The sequence below is a fragment of the Molothrus aeneus genome, chromosome 28, assembly GCF_037042795.1.
Source record: "Molothrus aeneus isolate 106 chromosome 28, BPBGC_Maene_1.0, whole genome shotgun sequence".
Classification (NCBI taxonomy): domain Eukaryota; kingdom Metazoa; phylum Chordata; class Aves; order Passeriformes; family Icteridae; genus Molothrus; species Molothrus aeneus.
Genome location: NC_089673.1, coordinates 4,182,546 through 4,203,120, shown reverse-complemented (window position 1 = coordinate 4,203,120; position 20,575 = coordinate 4,182,546). Strand labels below are relative to the sequence as shown.

General features: G+C 45.4%; 1 protein-coding gene across 1 annotated transcript in view; it reads right to left on the bottom strand.

Annotated features, from left to right (window-relative positions):
- Positions 1–20,575, bottom strand: part of TANC2 (tetratricopeptide repeat, ankyrin repeat and coiled-coil containing 2) — a 146,439-nt gene that overhangs the window by 32,715 nt on the left and 93,149 nt on the right. Inside the window, exons 11-15 of the mRNA XM_066567080.1 lie at positions 17,753–18,034; positions 14,867–15,000; positions 9,206–9,437; positions 7,198–7,364; positions 5,218–5,825 (exon numbers count right to left, since the gene is read on the bottom strand). Of these exons, the coding sequence (XP_066423177.1) occupies positions 5,218–5,825; positions 7,198–7,364; positions 9,206–9,437; positions 14,867–15,000; positions 17,753–18,034 (1,423 nt within the window). The remainder of the gene's footprint in view (positions 1–5,217; positions 5,826–7,197; positions 7,365–9,205; positions 9,438–14,866; positions 15,001–17,752; positions 18,035–20,575) is intronic.

The window sequence follows — 20,575 nt, the reverse complement described above, 5'->3', positions numbered from 1 at the left end:
TTACCCATTCTTTTTACATTTCAAAATTACTGGGTTCCAAGTCATGCAATCAAAAAAATTTTTTTGGAAGACATATGGGACGTCTAAAAGTTGTATTCTCAGAGTCAGCACTCCATACTTGGTGAACAGATTGGGTTTGCCTCTCCAATTTACTAGAGGACATGATGATGGACTCATCTCTGTGATCCACAAATATGGCACTCAATAAATAGGGCTTGAGGGGTAAATGACAAGAGTGAGAAATGTTGTATTCTCCTTCCCTTTCAATGGGTGCAGAGGAAGTTCTGCCCAAAATGACAGCTCAGCCACCACTTCTACCACACTTCTGCCAAAATTAGAGCTGTGGAAATGATGAACAACCAGATCTGGTCATTAATTGCACTGACTGAGAACAGGCCTTGCACAAGTGCAGATGACCAGACAGCAGGCTGGGCAAGGAAATAACCTGACCTCTTGTATTTTGGTGGCATGTGGCATCCAGCCCTTGGCAAAACAACTGACAACATGTGCTTGTGGCTGTGCTGATGTGGTGAGTGCTGCCTGCACCTTGGGGCACTCAGAAAGCCCACTGTGAGCTACAGCACTCGCAGAGCGACAAAACTGGCACTCTGGAGCAATGAAAAAGACTTAGAGAGGTAATTCCAAGTGTAAAGCAATGCTAAATAATGACAGCAGCCCCTTTCCAATTTGGAAAACCTGATTACTCCATCTCTGGCCCCACAAGGTACTAGTGGGCGCTGCATCATTTTTAATTTTCGGCCTAATATATAAGGAATTCAAATAAATTCTAAACCCATTATTCTGCTTCACCTTGAATTCAAACAATGCCTCTGCTTTGCTGAATAAAATCCATCCCTCATGGATGTGGAGAAAACAATTAAGACCTACGCTGGGTTTTGGTGAACACTTGATCATTTCAGCTAGCAATCAATCTGAGTGCATTTTAAGAGCTTTTGAGAATCTTATAATAAAAAAGAGAAAGAAAATCAATTAATCCATGCACCATAATGCCCAAGTGAGCACCATATGGAGGACTGATCTGGGGGTAATTTTTAAGAAGTTAAGACATGCAATGCAAGGAGCAACTCCCCATTTAAGCTGTTTGTTTATTCCTGAATTGCTAGAAATATCACTTTCACCAACTTCTTCTCTCTCCCAACTTTCTAAATGAATTATCTTTACACTGAGGACTGTTATTTGTCAATCAGATTCAGCATTCCATCAAAATAAAACAAAACCCCCAATTTTGCTCTAAAGCCTTCACTCTATCATTTTGCTGGGTAATACATAAAAACATTAATTTTGCGCAGGAAAAGTCTCCACTTGCAATGTGATCCCAGGAGAGAAAAAGGAAAATGTAAAATACCTACAGAGTATTGTACTGAAAGACAGCTCTGCCAGAAACCATGGCAACTGGGGTGTGAGATGAGAGCTGTTTCCTTCTGCCTGGATTGCTGCTGCATGTTTATCCATGCAGTGTATCTTCAGCTGGGGTCTGACAAACAGATTTGGTTGATGGATGTCGAAGAGGAGGGAAGAGGTGAGGAAATGGCCTTGCTGTGGGTTCATAAAATGCTTATCCTTCAAAACCCACTGCCCTAGGAGCAGCAAACCTACACCAAAGGCACCAACCACCTCTGCCAAGTGCCAGTCCTGCACAGGTCACCTCTCTGGGCAGCATGTCCTTGCCTCAGTGAGCCTGGAGGCCAGACAGGGACTGGGCTTTGGGCTTCAGCTCGCCCCATCAGCAGCCAGAAGAGGCCAGATGAACTGCTCCAAGGACCCAAGGAGATGGGAGTGGCTGCCTGAGCAACAGACACCTGGATGGCAGCCCCGAAATTCAGGTGAGTTTTGGCTTCACCAAGCCAGAGGTGAAGGTGAAGATCTAAAGTGCTTCATTTTGCTAAGGTCCCACGGATGCTGGGACACCCCCAAGTAGCACAAAGCCTCTTCCCTCAGCCACCACCACCAGCACGTGGTGGTCCAAAGCCACCCTGAGACACAGAAGCCCAAACTGGGATACTCATGCAGCAACAGCACTGAGAGTATCTTTATCCCACCTCAGCTTTCCTGAACGAGGAAAGAAAATCTGTTGATCTGCTTCAAAGCCTTGTGTGTGGGGTAGAGGAGCAGCCTGGAAAGATCCACTTCATCCAGCCCTGTCAGTACTGGAAACATCTCCTGGGGAGCCCATCATCCTGAGATTCCTCATAACTCAGCTGGACGAGACGCTTCCCAGGCACTCCTCATCTGACCTACTGCAGCCTTTCAGCTCAGGATGAAATTAATCACTCTAATTTCTCTCCTCTGACTATAAAGCAAGTCCAGACAAGTAACTCAGATGTTTACACTTAAACCTGGATAAAATAATTTCACTTCTGGGGTCCATATCTGACTACAGCTCTCTTACTGCCTTGCCAGGGAAAATCACTTCATTTCTGTCTTGCTCACAGCCCTTTCAGCAGCAGCAAAAGGATAAAACATTTATTAGTGTTGTAAAAACACGGAAAATAATTGCATAGAAGTTTCTGATTAAGTCTGGGCAGAAAAAAGCACTGCATTAGAGCAGAATTTAGGTTTAGAAATACAAGTGTAGGAAGAATGTGTAGTAAGAACCACTTCCTCCAAGCACCAGTCACAAAGGATTGGGTCTTTCCCTAAAATGTTTTATGCTATTTGTCAAGGAAGCCACTTGGCTGCTGATCAAGTGCAAGCACATCAAGTGGTTGATGTGCCGGCCTGACAGGCTGGGGAGGTCGTTACTGCAATGCTGGTTAAGTGCTCTGACAAATGCCTCACTGGAGCCCTGTGTTAAAAAATTGAGGGGTTCTTCTCTAGGGAGAGCAGCAGTGAGAATGTTACCCTTCAGAGCCAATTAGCCTTTGCTTTGGACAGCAAACACATGATGAGGGTTCAAAGAAGAGGGTCAGCATCTCAATAGGCTAACCAAAACCCCAGAGGGTGGAGATCTGCTGTTTTTCTTAAAAGCATAGAAAAATGTGATAATTCCTGGACATGGTGCTCCTCCTCTCCCCTTCCCTCTCTTCCATGCTTCTGAGAACATGAGAACTTGCTCTCACTAATGAAATCAGGGAGATTATCCCAGCTGCAGTGCTGGGAGATAAGTGGACACGAGGCCCATTATCCCAATTTCCTTCATAATGGTCTCACACCTGGACACTCTGTCAGGGTCACTCAATTAAAAGCAGCTTCACAAACCCACATTTCACTTCAAAGCTCTTCTTGCAGGGAAAAATATCAGCCTCAGCAACTTTATTCTTCACCTACTGTCACCGTACTGACAGGGTAGGGTCAAACTGCTTCATGTATGACAACCCTGAGGACTGCTCTGTACAGTTGTCATGTCTTCTCAATGCCCAAGTGAGCAGAAAGAAATCCATCTGGCTGTGAACAAACCAGATGCAGACAGATTTTCACAGGCCACTGCTGTGAGCTCTGTCAGTGGCCAGCTCTGCTTCTCTTCCAAGAAATAAAATGAAAAATCATGACTTAGCTTAATTGTTGCTCAGGGTTTCCCATGCTCTGAGCTCAGTACCAGCTGGACAGGAGGATTTTGGGGAGTGTTGTAGCTCAGGGATCCCTCTCTATTAATCTCTGGATTGTATCTGGTTTCATTAGTTACCATCAGAGCATAATGCAATTAGTGCACATTATACATCAGAGATATTTATCAGTCCTCCAGTATGGATGGGCTCATGCCTGTGGTAGTGAGAGCCTGTTGATGCATTGGAATTTCTTTTTGCCTGTGGGAAGGAGCTAAGCCAGGTCAGCTCGTGGGGATACCCTGCTTGCACAGAGCATGAGTGGTCTCCATAAAGTCACCAATAATTTCCTCACATTAATGGCACATATGAGATAGAAAGTGATATCTGAAAATCTCCCAAATAGTCTTGAGGGCAGCACAATGTGTTTGTGATGCATGGGAAAGGCAGCACCAAACCCAAATATTGAACAAAAATCTTTCTGGTGACCTGTTGAGCGACCACGGTCTGATTTGTGCCTTCATGCTGATTACACACTTTGTTTCAGTGCAGAAACATCTAAAATGCAGCACATCTGAATTTCCTTCTGAATCTGGTGCTCTGAGAGTGCCCTTTCCCACCATTGTGAGGATGAAGAGAATTTCTGGACCCACAGTGCCCAGGTTACTCAGCCACAGGCACTGCTACCACCCACAGCACCCAATACATGCCTCACCACCACGGAAGCATCCTGCACCTACATTCTATTTTCATGGTACTGATGGAAAGCAGTGATTTGGAAAGCAGTGATTTGGAAAGCAGTGATTTTTCTGAGTTGCTCTTGTTAGGGATCATTCTGGCAGGTGCTGGGTGATCAGTGATGACTGCCAGGAGTACTGGCTCCTGTCCCCTCACCCAGCTCACAACAAGCTCTCTTGCAGCCAGGCCACACAAAACCTGCAGCACCAGGTGGGAGTCACTAGGATGGAGGAAGCTCCATGATTATCATTTTAAGAAATGGGCAGAAAAATGGAGCAAAACTTATGAGGGTAAATGATGAGAATTACAGTCAGATGGTCTGTTTCCACTTGTCACTAGAAACAAAAGTCATGTTGTTGATAAAGATCACTGGGCTTAGAGAATGTAAATCTAACTGTGATTAAATTCTGTTCCCTGTGAGCTAAGCCAGGAACTCAGCTGCTGTCAGGATAGAGATTACAGATGCATTTACAGTGCAAAATCACTACAGAACAATTCTGCTCTTTATTTTGCTTTCAAAAAAACCTTTAGTAGAACTACGAGGAGCACAACTACAAAAGATGTATCCCCACTACTCATCTTTCCACTTCTTATCTTCTACTTCCTGTGCTTTTGATACCTTTGGAGAAAGGAATGATGATGCCCCTTCTCCAGGACTGAGCTGGCAGGAGTAACCTACCCCTGCTGATAAATGAGCTAGGCAGGCTGGGGCCTTCTGAGGAACAGCTCATCTCATTCTAAAGATGACTGTTAGGTTTGCCAAGTCAGGTGTGTGCCCAGAGGTGCTTGTTTCTTTCCATCAACAACATAAAGACCTCAGGTATCAGGACAGAACACAGAGATCTACAGGGTACACAGAGCAAACTCTGTGTACAGAGTAATCGCAGCCATGTGCAACTTCACAGAATAAGATAATTCAGGTAACAGTGTAGAGTAACACATTGGGAAGCTCTGGTTTCTCGGAGCGTTTGCTTACCTTGGATCACAAAGAAACTTGGTTTTTTCACCTTCTTCTCTCCAAATAAGCCATTCTCGGAAAGAGGGATGAACAAACATTCGCGTCATGTCTCTACGTTTGATAAGAAACATAGAAAGGTTCTCCATCCTCTGCTGAAAGTCCTCCCACTCCAAAGTGCCCTCAATGTTACCTGCATTAATGGCCTGAAAAATATGTTCATCTGTTAATGGGTGCAGAGAAGCCACTGCTACGTTCAAGAGAGGCATGACCCGATCAAAGGAAGACTGTGTTGGGAACTTCATATTGCACTGCAACAGGTACACTTCGGACAGGGACACTGGCACCACTTTGTAGCTGGAGCTTTTTAGAACTAGGTATCCTTTCTCTATGAGATCAAAGGTAAGTTTCAGGTATAGGTAGGACCCTTGGCTCAAGGTCTTGAGGTGAGAACTGAGTTTGCCAAACGTAGTGTTGTCCATTTTGCCGTTGAGCGAAATGTTGTTCTGGATCTCCGAGCTGCTGTGTATCCGGTGAAGGATGTATGCCTGCAGGTCCTGGTCGATGGCTTCATTCTCTTCCAGTCTATCCAAAAATATTCTGTGGAAGGGCAACAGCTTAATTATTTCCTACAAAGAAAGAAAGAAAAAAAGATACTCATGCCTGCAGTGTTTACTATTCATTAAGTAGACTTAGTTTCGATTACAACAGCACTTTTGAGACTCCTCTAAGACCTTCCATCAGGGCAAGAACACAAACAGCAGTTTGTGCCCTCAGGGCCTCACACTCCCATCAAGCAGGTTGTGTGACACATGACTGATATGAAAACAAGGGACACTTTCTAACAGTACATCCATGGAAAGGGTTGGTAAATTCACACAGAGCAGTGCCCTTGTTATTCCTGTCCCTCTCAACCATGGGTTGACCTCCCATCCCACCCAGATGACAGATCTGAGGGCACGAGAAACTTGCTGAAGCTGAGACCAAGAACCTCCCTGGGAGCATCCTTCTGCGTTCTACATCCACAGATGCACGGAAACATCAGGACAGACAACAGTGAGTACTTTCCAGTACAAAGCAACTGTGCCTCAGGAAATGCTCATCTACTGAATGCCCATCTACTCCCTGGTTCAATACAAACCAAAGATCACCAAAGGCCTCTCCAAAGAAATTCTTGCCTCACGTGCAAGGAGAGGAGAAGTGATGCAACAGATCTGTACAAGGCCAACTCCAGGAAAGCCATAAGCTCTCCAACAAAATAGAGAGGGAGAGCACAGTGAGAACTCAAGCGGCAGTGAAGACTTTATGGATGCAAAAGCCCTAATTAAATGAGGAATTCAAGTCATTGGGATCCAATTTACTTACAATTAAAAAAAGATTTCTTCCAAATGATATTTAATTTACTCCATTACTGAGCAAAAAAATGGACCCCAGCACTCAACAGCAAATAGTCTGTGCTCTCCTGGATCTTGGGAAGCAGCTGCCATTCCCAGTGACAATGACTTTGTGAGTGCTGGCTGCCCTGATGGGGCTGGAACCACTCAGCTCCCTGCTGACCTGCTCACAACAGTCTTGAGCTGAGTGTAACATCTTGGCCTAATCAGACTGAAATCATCATGCTCTGGGTCACACTGAAAGGAATGAAGATCCAAATTCCTTTGCCCTTCCACATGGAGCCATCAGGAAGGCAGGGCCTGGTGTCTGGCAGCCTTCCTAATGGCTCCATGAGTCAGGCCCTACTGGCATGTGAACAGTCTCAGAAAATGATCTGAGCTATTTGCTGATGAACATTTATTTACACAAATAAGCTATGACGGATGAGATCCTTCCAAAGCTGTAGAGTGAGCCTAGGGACATGGATGTAAATCCAAGAATAAAAAAGCCAAAAGGATAACCTGAAATAAAGGTTTTGAGCAAATCCAGAACATCCAGTAAGATCTTCTTTACCAAAGTCCATCATGACAATGACAACGTTTATCCCTGTTTTGGGTCTCAACATACCTGTAGACTTGTCCTGACTGTCACAACCAGCTTCAGCCAGGAAGGGAATTTTCCAATCATTTTGCTCAAGAACGATACTATGGTGTCTCCATAATCTGGCTTGTGAAATTCAGCCTCATTTAAACCATCAATTAATATAATGAAATCTTCATCAGGGATCTTCCTCTCTGAGAGAAAGAGAAAAAGCATTTATTGGATAGGCTAAAGACACACAGCCATCATGTACTGCAACGTCACTACAGAGTTTTAAACCATCACCAGATATTGCCAAAGAAGAAAACACCTACAGTAGCAGCACCTTTTTACTGATACATTAATTGCATATTGACCTTTACAGATAATCTCGTTCCACCCTCCAGATGGGGACAGGGACATCCTGTTGTTGTTGTTCCAACCTGGCCTTGAAAATCCTACAAGAAGTAAATCATGGACTGTTCAAACAGGAATTTTTTTTTTTTGCTGCTGGAGAATACAGTTACCCAGGTGATGCTGACAATGCAGTCATTTTTTCTATGTCAGACACTGAGAGCTGAGTATGGCTTTACAACCAATGGCAGAGATACCTTTGGACTTGTATCTTAAGCTCAAGGGGTATCTTCTCAATGGTAAATTTGTCTAATAAGACTCAAAACCAGGTGTAAAATGTGAAATCTGAGTCTATTGATGGCACATGCTATTCACATGTACTATATGTCAGAATATAGGGCAGATGGGGGTCAACCTCCTTGACAAGAAAAATAAGAATCCTCCAAAACACTCTGAAATCAAGAGCAGAAACATCTCCCAAAAGGAGCTACTTTAATAACCAAGAATTATTTTTCTCTAGAGCAGCGGCTCCTAAATGTATCCTTTTTCTTTTTCTTTTTGCCAAGAGTGATGATAGGAAAGAGCAACCACGCTCCTTCCTCAGTGACATTTCCCCATGCCAGGAAAACCAGCCACTGTCATGCTGTGCTGGCTCTACATATGCTTTGTGCCTGGTGGAGCAGGGCAGGTTGGACCCAGAGGCTGCTGCTCAGAGCTTGGACACACTTTTGAAGAGCTGATTTGAACATCAGGGCTTTGAATCTGCCAGAAGCTGCATCTCCTTCATGTTGGATCTTACACTGTAGTGTGTAGGGTGGTAACAAAATTAACTGAACTATTTTTGCAGCCAAGATGCAGCACAGGCACAGTAATAAACATGATTCTGCAGGACAGCAGTCTTGAACTCTGCAATGCTCTGACAGTTTTCATGGCAACGAGCAAAGATCTTATATTTAGTGACTGTCACAATGAATTACTTATAACTTGCAGAGGGGAGAAAGAAAAGAAGACAAAATCAAGGCTGTGTTAGAAAAAGCTCTAAGTCTGTTATTAGAATAAGGCTTGTCACCAGCTCCCCCAGAAGCTTTACACAGGGTGTCTATGGACTTTTATGATACCAGTCCTTTGGTGTAAGCTTCAGATTCTCCAAAACCCACTAAATAGTGACAGGGAAAGGGAAAAAAGTCACCCCTACACAAGTAAATCAGAACATTTTCCTGTAAGCAGTGCTGTGAACTGGTTGCTTGTTTTCACCTTGAGAACTGCAAGGACAGGTTTGGGAAGTGAAAGAAGGAAGAAAAGGGAAGGCCAAATGGGATATTGGGAAAAAATTCCTTCCTGTGAAGCTGGGAAGGCCCTGGCACAGGCTGCCCAGAGAAGCTGTCCCTGGGTCCCTGCAAGTGCCCAAGGCCAGGCTGGATGGGGCTTGGAGCAGCCTGGGATAGTGGAAGGTGTCTCTGCCCATGGCTGGGGGTGGAATGGGATGAGCTTTAAGGCTCCTTCCAACCCAAACCATTGCATGATTCTCAGTCTTCCCAGCTTCACCAGATCCCACCTGTTCCCTTCAGCTCGAGAAGCGATGCAGACAGATTAACCCATCGCTTCGTTTCAACGCCCGGAACCCAATTCAGCATCATTTTTAAAATCATAAGGAAAAAAAAAGGCACATGGGAGGTTGGGGCACAGCAAGGACCAGCAGTACCTTTGTGCAGGCTCTCCAGGGGCTCCAGGACCCCCCTGCGGAAGGAGGCCATGGGGTCCTGCACGCAGGAGCGGAGGCTGAGCAGGCTCTGCAGGTGCGGCTCGCGCAGCAGCTGCTCCCGGTACGCCACGAACTGCGGCGAGCGGCAGAGCAGGGCGGCCACGTTGTGCACAAACTCGGGCACCAGGCAGGTGTAGGCGTTGTCGGCCTGGCAGTAGTGGTAAGCTACGACCTAGCAAAGAGAAAAGAATGAAAAACTCTGTGTCTTCATCAGAGCCACGCTGGAACAGCTGGAGAAGCAGCGGTGTTTCCTCTGGTGAGTTTGAGCTGTTCTGGCAGGTGAAGTTTTTGAGAGCAATGAGTGTTAACTACCTGTGACAAGAATCCAGACAGATCAGTTGGTAAAAACAGGCACTGATCCTGAAAAATGACTGGACCCCCCTCCTGAGGAATAAATGAAATTAAGCTGTAGCTGTTTGCAGAGACAGTGACAGTGGCTGACGTCTCTGAAGTGCTGTGCTGAGCTTGGATTGTGCTCTGAGTTCTGTTTAAGAACTTGGTGCCAGTAAAAACTTGTGATTGTTTGCTTGAACTTATTCTTTATTTGCTTTGTTTTCACATGTCAAGCTCTGTGGAAGTGGACAGACAGCACTCCTTGAGTCCATCACAGTGAGGCAGCACCACGGGTACAGATTCCCCTGAGGCGGGGGCGATGGCAGCTCACTGTACTTTACTCATACATTGTGATCCCACACTTCATTAAAAAAATTAATTCAATTTAAAAAAAAAGAAAAAAAAGTTCTCCTTTTCTCAGCTTTCCTGACTTTTCCAGCTCAGCAAACTCTGCTAGAACCCTGCTACATTCTGCCCACTTATTAAAATAAGCAGAAAACCAGTGATATCTTCTCAAGCCATGCTGCCAACTTTCTTGTTTTCTTCTGCAATATAAAAAAGGCCCTCAAAAATCTGTCTCTGCTTGTGAATCCCCTGGGAAGCTGCTCTGGCACCACTCCAGCCCAGCTTCTCCTGCTCCTTTGCTGCCTCCAGCCTCAGGCACTGCCTGCCCATTTGGAATGAGCCTTGCCAGGGCACAAAGCTTTTCTCCAGCTCCCATTCTGGACTGGGTTTTCTTTTCAAATATCACTGAGTATCCAAAAATATCCCAGCAAGGCAGGTGGGAGCAGTTCTGTACCAAAACCACCACTGTCCTGGAGCACTGTAGCACAGAATGTTGCAAAATAAATTCAATTTTTGAACTTGGGAAGGACAATATAGCTGAGAACACTGTGAAAAGGAAAAGCTCCTCTGGAGCTCAGGGCAGCTGGGATGAAATGTGCCCATGGCTTTGGACATGATAAAGGCTTTCTGTCTCTCCACCTGCAAAACCTGTCCCTTAGATTGCAGGAGGCTCCAGGGTGGCCAGGGCAGTGAAGGATGGTACCAAGGAATAAACACATCAGGCTGTGGGGTCCTCACCCACTGCTGGTTCAGCACTGGCTTTTAATTTTCAATATGAAATTACCCATGGGATATAACGCAGTAATTTCCTTTCCCAGTCAAAATAAGGTGTGACACATGCAGCGTTGAGAAAGCTCGGCTGTTATTTCAAGCATCAAGCTCTAATACATGTATTTAAGTTTTAATGGATACCTCCAAATTCCTTACAGAATTTTTCCTACCAGACAGTTAAAATATAATGAATTCCCTTAGAGAACAGCACTGTGTTAAGTAATTACAGAGGTAATGATTTCTTTTCATCAATCCTATTTATTTGGGGATTATAACTTGCGCGTTTCACAGAATGAAGTTTGCAAGTTGCCATTCCTTGATATCAGGTTCCACTAACAGAAATTACTCTGATTGCCTATGCAATTTTTCCTATGCAATTTTTGTGTGTAGACACAAAAATAGCCTCTTTTAATGAAAGGCCAATTAATTTCTTCCAGGAATCTGAAGAGTCATGTCATGGAAAAAGGGTCACCCGTAATCATCATCACCATCAGATTTTGGGACACACATGCAATTACAACCCAATTAACTTCAGCCACTTCCCATTCATTACAGTTGGACTTGATGACCTTAAGAGGTCTTTTCAAACCTTAGCAGTTCTATGATTCCACGATTCCTGATCCCTGTGCTCGATTTACTGGTGTATCAACTAAGCCTTGTAACCAGTAGGATAAACATAATGCTTAATGGGTGGATCTGAAGCTAAAGCAGTAAGCAAAGGAAGATTCTGGGAAGTCAACCAAAGCAAAGGCAGGATGACGTTCTTAGAAAATGCAACCTGAGCCAGAATTTCATCTTGATGTTATTTATTCTCTGTGACATTTTCTCTCAAATCACAGAGAGGCTGCCAAAAGCCAGTGCTGCGAGTGGAGCCTGGTGCTGGAGATGGGGCTGAGAATCAGGCTCCTCACTTCCATGGAGCAGGGTGGGAAGCAGTTTTCTCACACTGTAAAACTTTTCAAGGTTTCCAATCCTGTTCCACCCTTGGGAATGAGACCAGGTGAATGTGAGAAGTGAGTGTAAGACCCTCCAGCATGGCCAGGGGCTGGTGTGGATGGGACTCACCCCAAACAGGTTCAAACAAGGCAGAATGACGTTCTTAGAAAATGCAACCTGAGCCAGAATTTGCCATGACACCTCCTCTGTGGTTTGTCTTGGCTTCCTTCTGGAAGCGTGTCGTGCAAGAGCAGCCAACCCCCCTTGGACCAACCTCCCAGACCCCTGAGCTCACAGCAACGCTGCACTCCCCCCAGTGCTCTTAAAGAGCTTCAGCATTGTATTTTAACCTTTAACAAGACTTTTTTTTTGACCCATACAAAACAGCTTCAAATAAATGCAGTGTAACACTTTGACCTGCCACTATGCCACACGCCAGGCACAACCCTGGCTGGGAAAATGGAAATGGCCATTAGCACTGCATGTGACTGTGACCCAGTATGTGGCACGTGTGACCCAGTTTATTGGGAATGTTCATTACCTTTACACAGCTGAGTATGCTGGTAAATGCTTTCTGAAACTCATTAGTGGCCCAAGGCATCAAGGCTCAGCAGCACTGAATCCCTTCACCTCTGTGTAGGGCAGGAGCACTCTGTTTTTATATGCCTGCAGCAATGTTAGTGATGCTTTGGATATGGCTTGGAGGGTGGGGAGAAGAGCCTCTGGAGCCACCAGCTGTGTTCAGCATCAGAAAAATGAACTAATGCAATGGATGTGCAGCTCCTCCACCAGCTGCTCTGCACGGGGTACAACCCATTAGTGTAGCTGAGCTGGGTTTCAGGTCCATTTGTTAAAGTGCTGTTACCACAAGCCACCACACAGCATCCAGAAACCCGAAGAATAAAGCTGTTCAATGGGTTAGTTAAAACTGGGTAGCCAGTCCATTAAAAATCCTCTGTGAGTAAAGGATAAACCTTCAGGGAAAAGGAAAGGTCAGCATGGCAGGATCAAGTCGAGCTCCTGCTTGCCAGTCAGCAGTTACTTAGTTCTAAAATTAATGATTTGCTCATCTCTGACATTAAGAGCTAAATGCAAACTTTGCCCCCAAGAACTTACAGTATAAAAGCCAGGCATAAAAGTACAACCCTGAGTAATCCAGAGGAGGAAAAGCAACTGTTTGCTCACCTTTCATTTCTGTCATCACAGATACACAACTTCTGAATATTGGGATAAGTGACATTTTCAGAGGGAAGGGGAGTGGGTGAGAGGACAACGAGCTTCCCACCAGCATTCTGGAGCCTGTACCAGCCATTACCTAAGAGTTTCTATATTATTAATCTGCTTTTGTAATGATCTGCATTTCTCCAGCACAGGGACCTCAGCCCAATCTGAGAACATTCTGCTCTGCTCAGTGCAGGCAGAGGTGGAACATCTGCACACAGCTTTCTCCAGCTCCTCACATATGGTTCATCTAGCTCCTAAAATAACCCTGACAATTGTGCTTGTCCATCACTGTCAACACTTTCTTCTGTGCTTCAATTCTGACTTCAGTGTAAACACAACTATAAAACACACACATCCAAGAAATACTTTTCCATCCAGATAGACCAAAGGACCTTAAAACCCTTCCTAAAGAGTCTGCAGCCAAGGTACAACAATCTATTTTTACTTTAATTTTGGCTGTAAGGATTGTTTTTAGCTCTTTCTCCAGTAATCAGAGACGCAAAAAAATCTTCAGTGAGCGATCTATGCCGTGGATGTGACACAGTGTTTGAAAGAGCCATATTCCTTACCTTTTCCAAGAGGAAACAAGCTAAACCAGCTTCCATTTATCAATTACATACCCAGCAGGATGACCTAAGCACTCAGGGGAAGTGATGGATGAGGTATTTTAAGCAGAGATAGCAGACTTTACTGCCCTTTCTGGTAGTCTGCAGAGCTTCAGATTTGCAAGGAATACAATGACTAATGCAACCTGAACAAAACCAGACCTGGGCATTGCATTCCTTTCAGGAACTCCATGTGGAAGAGGAGAGTATCAAATCTTAGTATTTGCTACCTGCCTGGCTATCTGTGTGCAGCAGGAAAGCAGACAGGACAAGACAGTATCTGGCACAAAAAGCCAAGCAAAACACATCCTGGTAATAACTTCAAACAGAGACTTTTCTTGCTGCTTTCCTCTCTGAAGTGGGAGCAGGTGACAGGAAAGCATTACCTGCTCCTATCCTCCCAAAAGGTGGAGGAAGAGCAAGAGCAAACTCCTTGAATTTCAAAGCAATAGAATGGCACCTTCCCACCACCACAGAATTAGGGTTAAATCTCAGTAATATAATAAAATTCAAGCTATAAATCTTACGTACATAAGTGACAGTGTTCCATATGTTCCATACAAACCATTCCTGCCAAAACAGCCAGTAATTTGTATATGGTTCCAAAGGCTATGGTCTGCTTTGGAAAATTTTCCAAAAAATTCCCAAGTGCACACACAGCATTAACACTCAGCTTGTGCCTTCCCCAAGTGCAGTACCTGCCCTTTTCAAACAAAACACTGCTCAAACACTGGGCAATTTTGTTCTCAGTGCTGAAGAATATCCTAACATTTGCAATGAGAAAGCAGGGTGGCTGTGAAAGACAAACCCTCAGAGTAACAGGGAAGTGCATTTGATCTAGAGGGAGTTTCATTTTAGAGAAATACCTTCCCTGGGTACTAAAACCCCTTCCAGAAGTCTCTCTTGAGGCTTCCTAAGTGAGCACTTGAATGCAGGGATTTTTCCAAGTGACGTCAAGAGGGAGAGGTTCCAAGGAGCGGCTTGAGAAGTTCCAAGGACTAAAGCTGCCCTTTTCCCCAGGAGCCCCCCGCCCTGAGTGGGCAGTGCCATACCTGTGAGGCCAATCTCCTCATGGCCCTTTTCCCCAGGAACACCCATCCCTGTGCAGGCAGTGCCATACCTGTGAGGCCAATCTCCTCATCGCCCTTTTCCCCAGGATCCCACAGCCCCAAGCAGGCAGTGCCATACCTGTGAGGCCAATCTCCTCATGGCCCTTTCCCCAGGATCCCACAGCCCCAAGCAGTGCCATACCTGTGAGGCCAATCTCCTCATGGCCCTTTTTCCCAGGAGCCCCCAGCCCCGAGCAGGCAGTGCCATACCTGCGAGGCCAATCTCCTCATGGCCCTTTTCCCCAGGAACACCCATCCCTGTGCAGGCAGTGCCATACCTGTGAGGCCAATCTCCTCATGGCCTCCTCCTGGCGCCGCCGCATCTCGGGCGTCCCTGGGCAGCTCCCGCTGGCGATGGACGCGTGGGCAGAGGGCGGCTGTGCCAAGGGCAGCTCCCGGTTGGCATCCACATCTGTCCAAGAAAAGAGGTTAGGATAAGCACTGACATTATCATTGAAAGCCAGGCAGCTGCTGTTTCCTAGGTTAAAAATACTTCCCTCAAATACTCTGGTTGGGACAGGGATTTCCAGGCCCGAGGCTTCTCAAGAAACTTCTTTTGGAAGCAGAAAAGGACCACTAAGAAAAAGCCTCGAGTTTGTCTTATTCATCTTCCCCACTGTAATCTCATTGACTTCTAAATAATGACAATAATGGAGTGAACTGGGCCCTCTGGCAGGCTCTGCCTTCAGGTTTGGTGGATTTGAGTGCAGAGCTCTCCTGCTCTCCACTTCTGCCAACAGACCTTCCCTTGTTATGAACAATCGCTGGTTAATTTGGTTCCCAAGTCCTCCTTCAGCACAGACAGCCAATTTTTCTGAATTACAGGCCTATTTTCTAACATAAATAAATGAAGAGCCCCAGCTAATACAGCCATCTGAAGCCCATTAATTTAATCAGGGGGAGAGGAGCAGGAGCAGCACAAGGATCTGGAAAAGGCTTGCAAGCAAATAATAAATTATCCTGGAATGAACTCTGGCAAGTTTAACTGTGTTCTAGTGCATTTTAGCTGCTTCTTTTGCCTGGTAAAGCAGAAATTGGCTTTACCAGCAGATTGCTACAGAAGCTCATCCACCTGGCCTTTGTGGATAACATTCCCAAACTATTTTTATTTTCATTTCAAAGTACTCGTATGGAGGGTTTTTGAATGACACCACAACATGCAGCACTTAGTGATGTCCAATTATTGATTATTTTAAGAACAACACCACTCTGAAGTGCAGTCTGTGCTGGCAGAGGATTCTCCTGACTGGATTGCTGCAGTGCATCCCTGAGCTTGACTGGAAATAATCATGCAAACAATGACCCATTTAATGGCAAACAACAGAGGAGAACGACTGCTGCCTCCATAATTAAACCCTGAATGTGTTAGAATGAGGCACTTTCTTGATTCTAAGCATAACACCACTGTCACCTGTATTAATTTTCTGAGGGAGGAGTTAGAAGTATGAGGCTGCATTGAAGCCAGTTTAATTAGCTGATTGCACAACTGCCATAGCAGAGTCAGACCACCTGATTAGCACATATTAATTAGCATAGATTTAATAAGCATAATAGATTTTTTTCAGCATGTGGAAAAAGAAATGACAAAGAAACTCATCACAAAATCAGAGATGAATCATAGAATATCCTGAATTGGAAGGGACCTACAAGGATCTTGCAGAATAATTATCTTCCATAGCTAGACTTGTGATCTCTTTAGGAAATCAAGTCTAATTAATTACTGATTCTGAAGGTTTCCATCCCAATAACTAACACTGAGGAATCATTCAGCTTCCAACTCCAGGGACACACCAGAGTGAACTAAAACAATGTGTTAGGTGGTACCAAGGATCTTCATCATCCGTGGACAAAGGATGCAAGGCACCCCATGTGAGAAATCCAGCTTTTAGTCCAGAAGGAGTTTAGCACAGCCCTATCTTTAATGTCCACCATCATCCTAAGGAGACTGGGACACACACTCACAGCTGGTGCACTGCAGAGCTGCAGGTAAAACACAGAAACAAGTCCTGCCTTTCATTACACATTGTTTATTTAGCTCTGACAAGTGACACTGTTCAACATGCCAATCCCAGTGACATTTCTGCTCTTCTGACAGGGCAAGAGCACAGCATTTCCAGTAAACAGATTTAACTACAGCTTCACTGAGATACAGTGACCTACATCCTTAAAGATACCTTCAGGTACCTAACTCAGTATTTTTAGTCCTGTCTTACTCACTCACTGAAAGCTGAGTGATTTTAAAATGTTGTCATCTCTACCTGCAAACCTGCCAGTGTGCAGTGATGGGAATTGGATGGGACCAGAGGAGGTGGAGCAATCTTGGGTCCTGAGCCTACAGGGGCTTTTGACCTGCATGGAATATTTACACCATGATTCAATGAGATAAACAATCTGTATGGGAAGAAGAATGCACTGGCATGGATTTATAATCATAGAATACTAACTGCCTGATCTGGCTGGAGATGTCATGAGCAGGGGGATTGGACTACATGACCTTTAAAGGTCCCTTCAAACCCAAACCATTCTGTGATTCTATGATTCTAAAATTGGAGGCTTCCCAGCCAGACAAAGTCTGTGATGTTTCTAAGCCAGACAAGTCAGAGACAGACTATTCTGACTCTTCAAAAAGCAGCTTTAGAACAGGAGCAGTATAAAAGCTGCCTGTAGCAGTACCTAGAGGGACTCCAACAGAGCTGAAGAGGGACTTTAAACAAGGGCATGGTGGGATAGGACAAGAGGGAATGGCCTCAAGCTGAAGGAAGGTAGATTTAGATGAGGAAGAATTTAGATTAGGTATTAGGAAGAAACTGTTCCCTGTGAGGGTGGGGAGGCCCTGGCACAGGTTGCACAGGGAAGCTGTGGCTGCCCCATCTCTGGAAGTATCCAAGGCCAGGTTGGATGAGGCTTGGAGCAACCTGGGATCGTGGAAGGTGCCTCTGCCTATGGCAGGAGGTGGGAATGAGATAATCTTTGAAGTCCCTTCCAACCCAAACCATTCAGGGCTTCTATGACACATTTCTCAAAGGTCTTCCCTTTGCTTGCCAACAAAGACTAAGCTGTTTCCTTGGGCCTGAAGAGAAACAGGGTTTATTTCAGCCAAGCCCACTCTAAAAAGCTGCCGCAAAACCTCTGAGTTTTGGAGACCCACGCGCTGCCGTCCTTACGTTTGGGAGAGGCGTGGGGGCTATCTGAAGCAATCTGCCTCATCCTGGTGCCGTGGCAGCTGAGCGCCACCAGCCTGGAGATGATGGCGGTTTTGCCGAAGCCGATGTTGCCGACGATGACCACGCCGCGGTTGACGCTGGCGTTGGAGCTCTGCAGCTGCGCGTCGATCTCGTGGAACACCCAGTCCCGGCCCACGAACACCGACTCGGTGGTGATGCTGGGCACCTCGAAGAGCAGCGGCTTCAGGGAGATGTCGGGGGGTCTGTAGGGCGCAAAGCGCACTGGAAAGGGAGACAAGGGAAGAACATCAACGCCCACGCCCGTTACCGTCGTATCTTCTGGAAAAATCCCTTCGCTAGGATTTCTCTCCTGGGAAGCTGAGAAGCCTCGGAGAAAAAGGAAAACAATATTATCTCATTTGCTTCTCCTGTACCGTGCTGCTTTAGAATGTGGTTTGAAGATTGTTTACCAACAGGTGGTTGTTTCATTGGCTTCATGTGAATTGGTTTGACTTATTAGCCAATCACAGCCAAGCTGTGTTGAGGATCTGGAAAGAGTCACGAGTTTTTCACTAGTATCTTTTAGCCTTCTATCAGTATCCTTTCTGTATTCTTTAACATTCTTTAGCATAGTTTAGTTTAGTATTCTTAATATAATAATAATTCTTAATATATGTCTGCTGACATTTGCTTTCTGGAGAAGAGAACCCATGGTACATCACAGCCATCAGCTTGTGTCTTGGCTTACAGCAACCTGAAAAGCCTCAAATCCCCAGGGATGAAAATGGGAAAAGCAAAAATTGCCTTCCCCATCCTATTAAAAAACTGTCACTGGGAAAGATCCTTATCACACTCTTAGTGCTGGGATTCCTCTATTGCTCCCCTGCTTAAAACAATTGATTTAACAAAAAATAGCAGAGACAATCTCCCATTTAGTCTCTCTCACTGGGATTTTGGAACCCTGGGAACAGACAGTGGGCTGTAATGTGTCCCCCAGCACAGGGCCACAAATGTCTTCACTATTTCAGCCCAGTGCCAAGGCTAGGGATATTAAAATTAAACACAAATTTAGGATTTCCAGCTGGAACAAAGAGCTGCAGTTAGTAACAGCCCAGATTGATGCAATTTCACAGCAATAGCTGCAAAATGCAGCATTTCATGGAAGAGCCCCCCCTTGCATATGCAATGACATGAAAATGTTTCCAAATAGTGATGGTTTGCTTTTTCACATCTTCTTCTCCCTCTCTTTTTAAAAACAGCACAGAACCTCAGGTAGGATAAGAAACAAACTTAAAAAAATTGAAACACTGCTGCTATTCTCATGCAACTGTCATAAAAAGGAAAAAAAAAAACAAAACGCAGAAGGAAAATATGCAGTGCAACAAGGGTTTCAAAAGTGTGTCTGGAAAACAATTTGATTCTGTTCCTACAATAAAGTTGAATGTTTTGGATGCAATCACTGCAAATTACACAGCCTTGGCAAGCTCCTGCCTCCGAACATATGGAAATTTGGTCTGTCAAACTTTTCTTTCTTCACTTACTGCCTGCTAATGCACTTCTAGAACTGCCTCAGCAGCCAGGAGGATTTCATTGCAGACTGGCATCCAAAGCTCACAAACCCAGTCTTTGGGGGGGTCATGCGTTTGGTACCAGGGCTTTTGTACCAAAAGGCTGTACCAGGTCGAGTAGATTGGGTGAAAACCCAGCCTGTGCCTTCCAGCTCCACAGATCCTCACCCTAAGATGGTGGGCTCAAAAAAAAAACAACCCCAGAGAACAGGAAAGTTTCAGGTATGGCCAAAAGAAACCCCTCTTCTATGCACAGGGGAGAATAAAGCAGTCTCATGGCACAGAAACAACCTGAAAATATCCCAAATGAGCTTTCTTGGCCACTTACTCATCTGTGCAACAAAAAATGATGGGGTTGAAGCATTAGCCTGGTGATCTGCTGCAGACCCAGGACTGTCACACTGACAGCTTCAGCACGTGGTGGAAGACTGAGCTCAGATTAAAAGAGGGATGTAAGTTGAAGGGTGGGCTGAAATCCCAAGGAGATGGAGCAAACAGAGCTAGAGCTGCCTGGGAATAATAAGCAAAACACCAAAATGTCAGCCCTGGCTCCTCTTCTCATTGCTAACGTCTCGTTTGTGGAATTTGCCACAAAGAACCACAAAAATTTTCCCTTCAAAAGGCTTTTTAGAACTCAAAGAGCTGCCTGAATACGGGCATTGTGAGCAACCCTACAAGCAGTGGCTGAGCTGGTGGCCTCACACTGCAATGGGCTCCTTCCCCACTGGAAGAATGCAGTGGGGAATGGATTCTGCAGAATGCAAGGGGGAACTGCAATCCCTGGCCTTGATTGAAAAAATAAGACAAAACAGTAGTAGTCCGTAAAATTTCTCATTTTTAATAACTTAGCAAATTACTAAGCCTGATGAGACCAGCTGAGAGCTGGGGATATTCATCCTGGAGAGGAGACAAGAGAAGGCTCTGGGATGACTTTATTGCAGCCTTCAAGTGATTAAAGATGCTCCAAGAGAGCAGGAGAGAGACTTTGGACAAGGGCCTGAAGGGACAGGACAGAGGGCAGGGTTGGATGAGATATTAGGAAGGAATTGCTCCCTGTGAGGGTGGGCAGGCCCTGGCACAGGGTGCCCAGAGCAGCTGGGGCTGCCCCTGGATCCCTGGCAGTGCCCAAGGCCAGGTTGGACGGGACTTGGAGCACCCTGGGACACTGGGAGGTGTCCCTGCCATGGCAGGGCTGGCACTGGACAGACTTCAAGGTCCTTTTCAACCCAAAACATTCTGAAATTCTGGTTTTCAC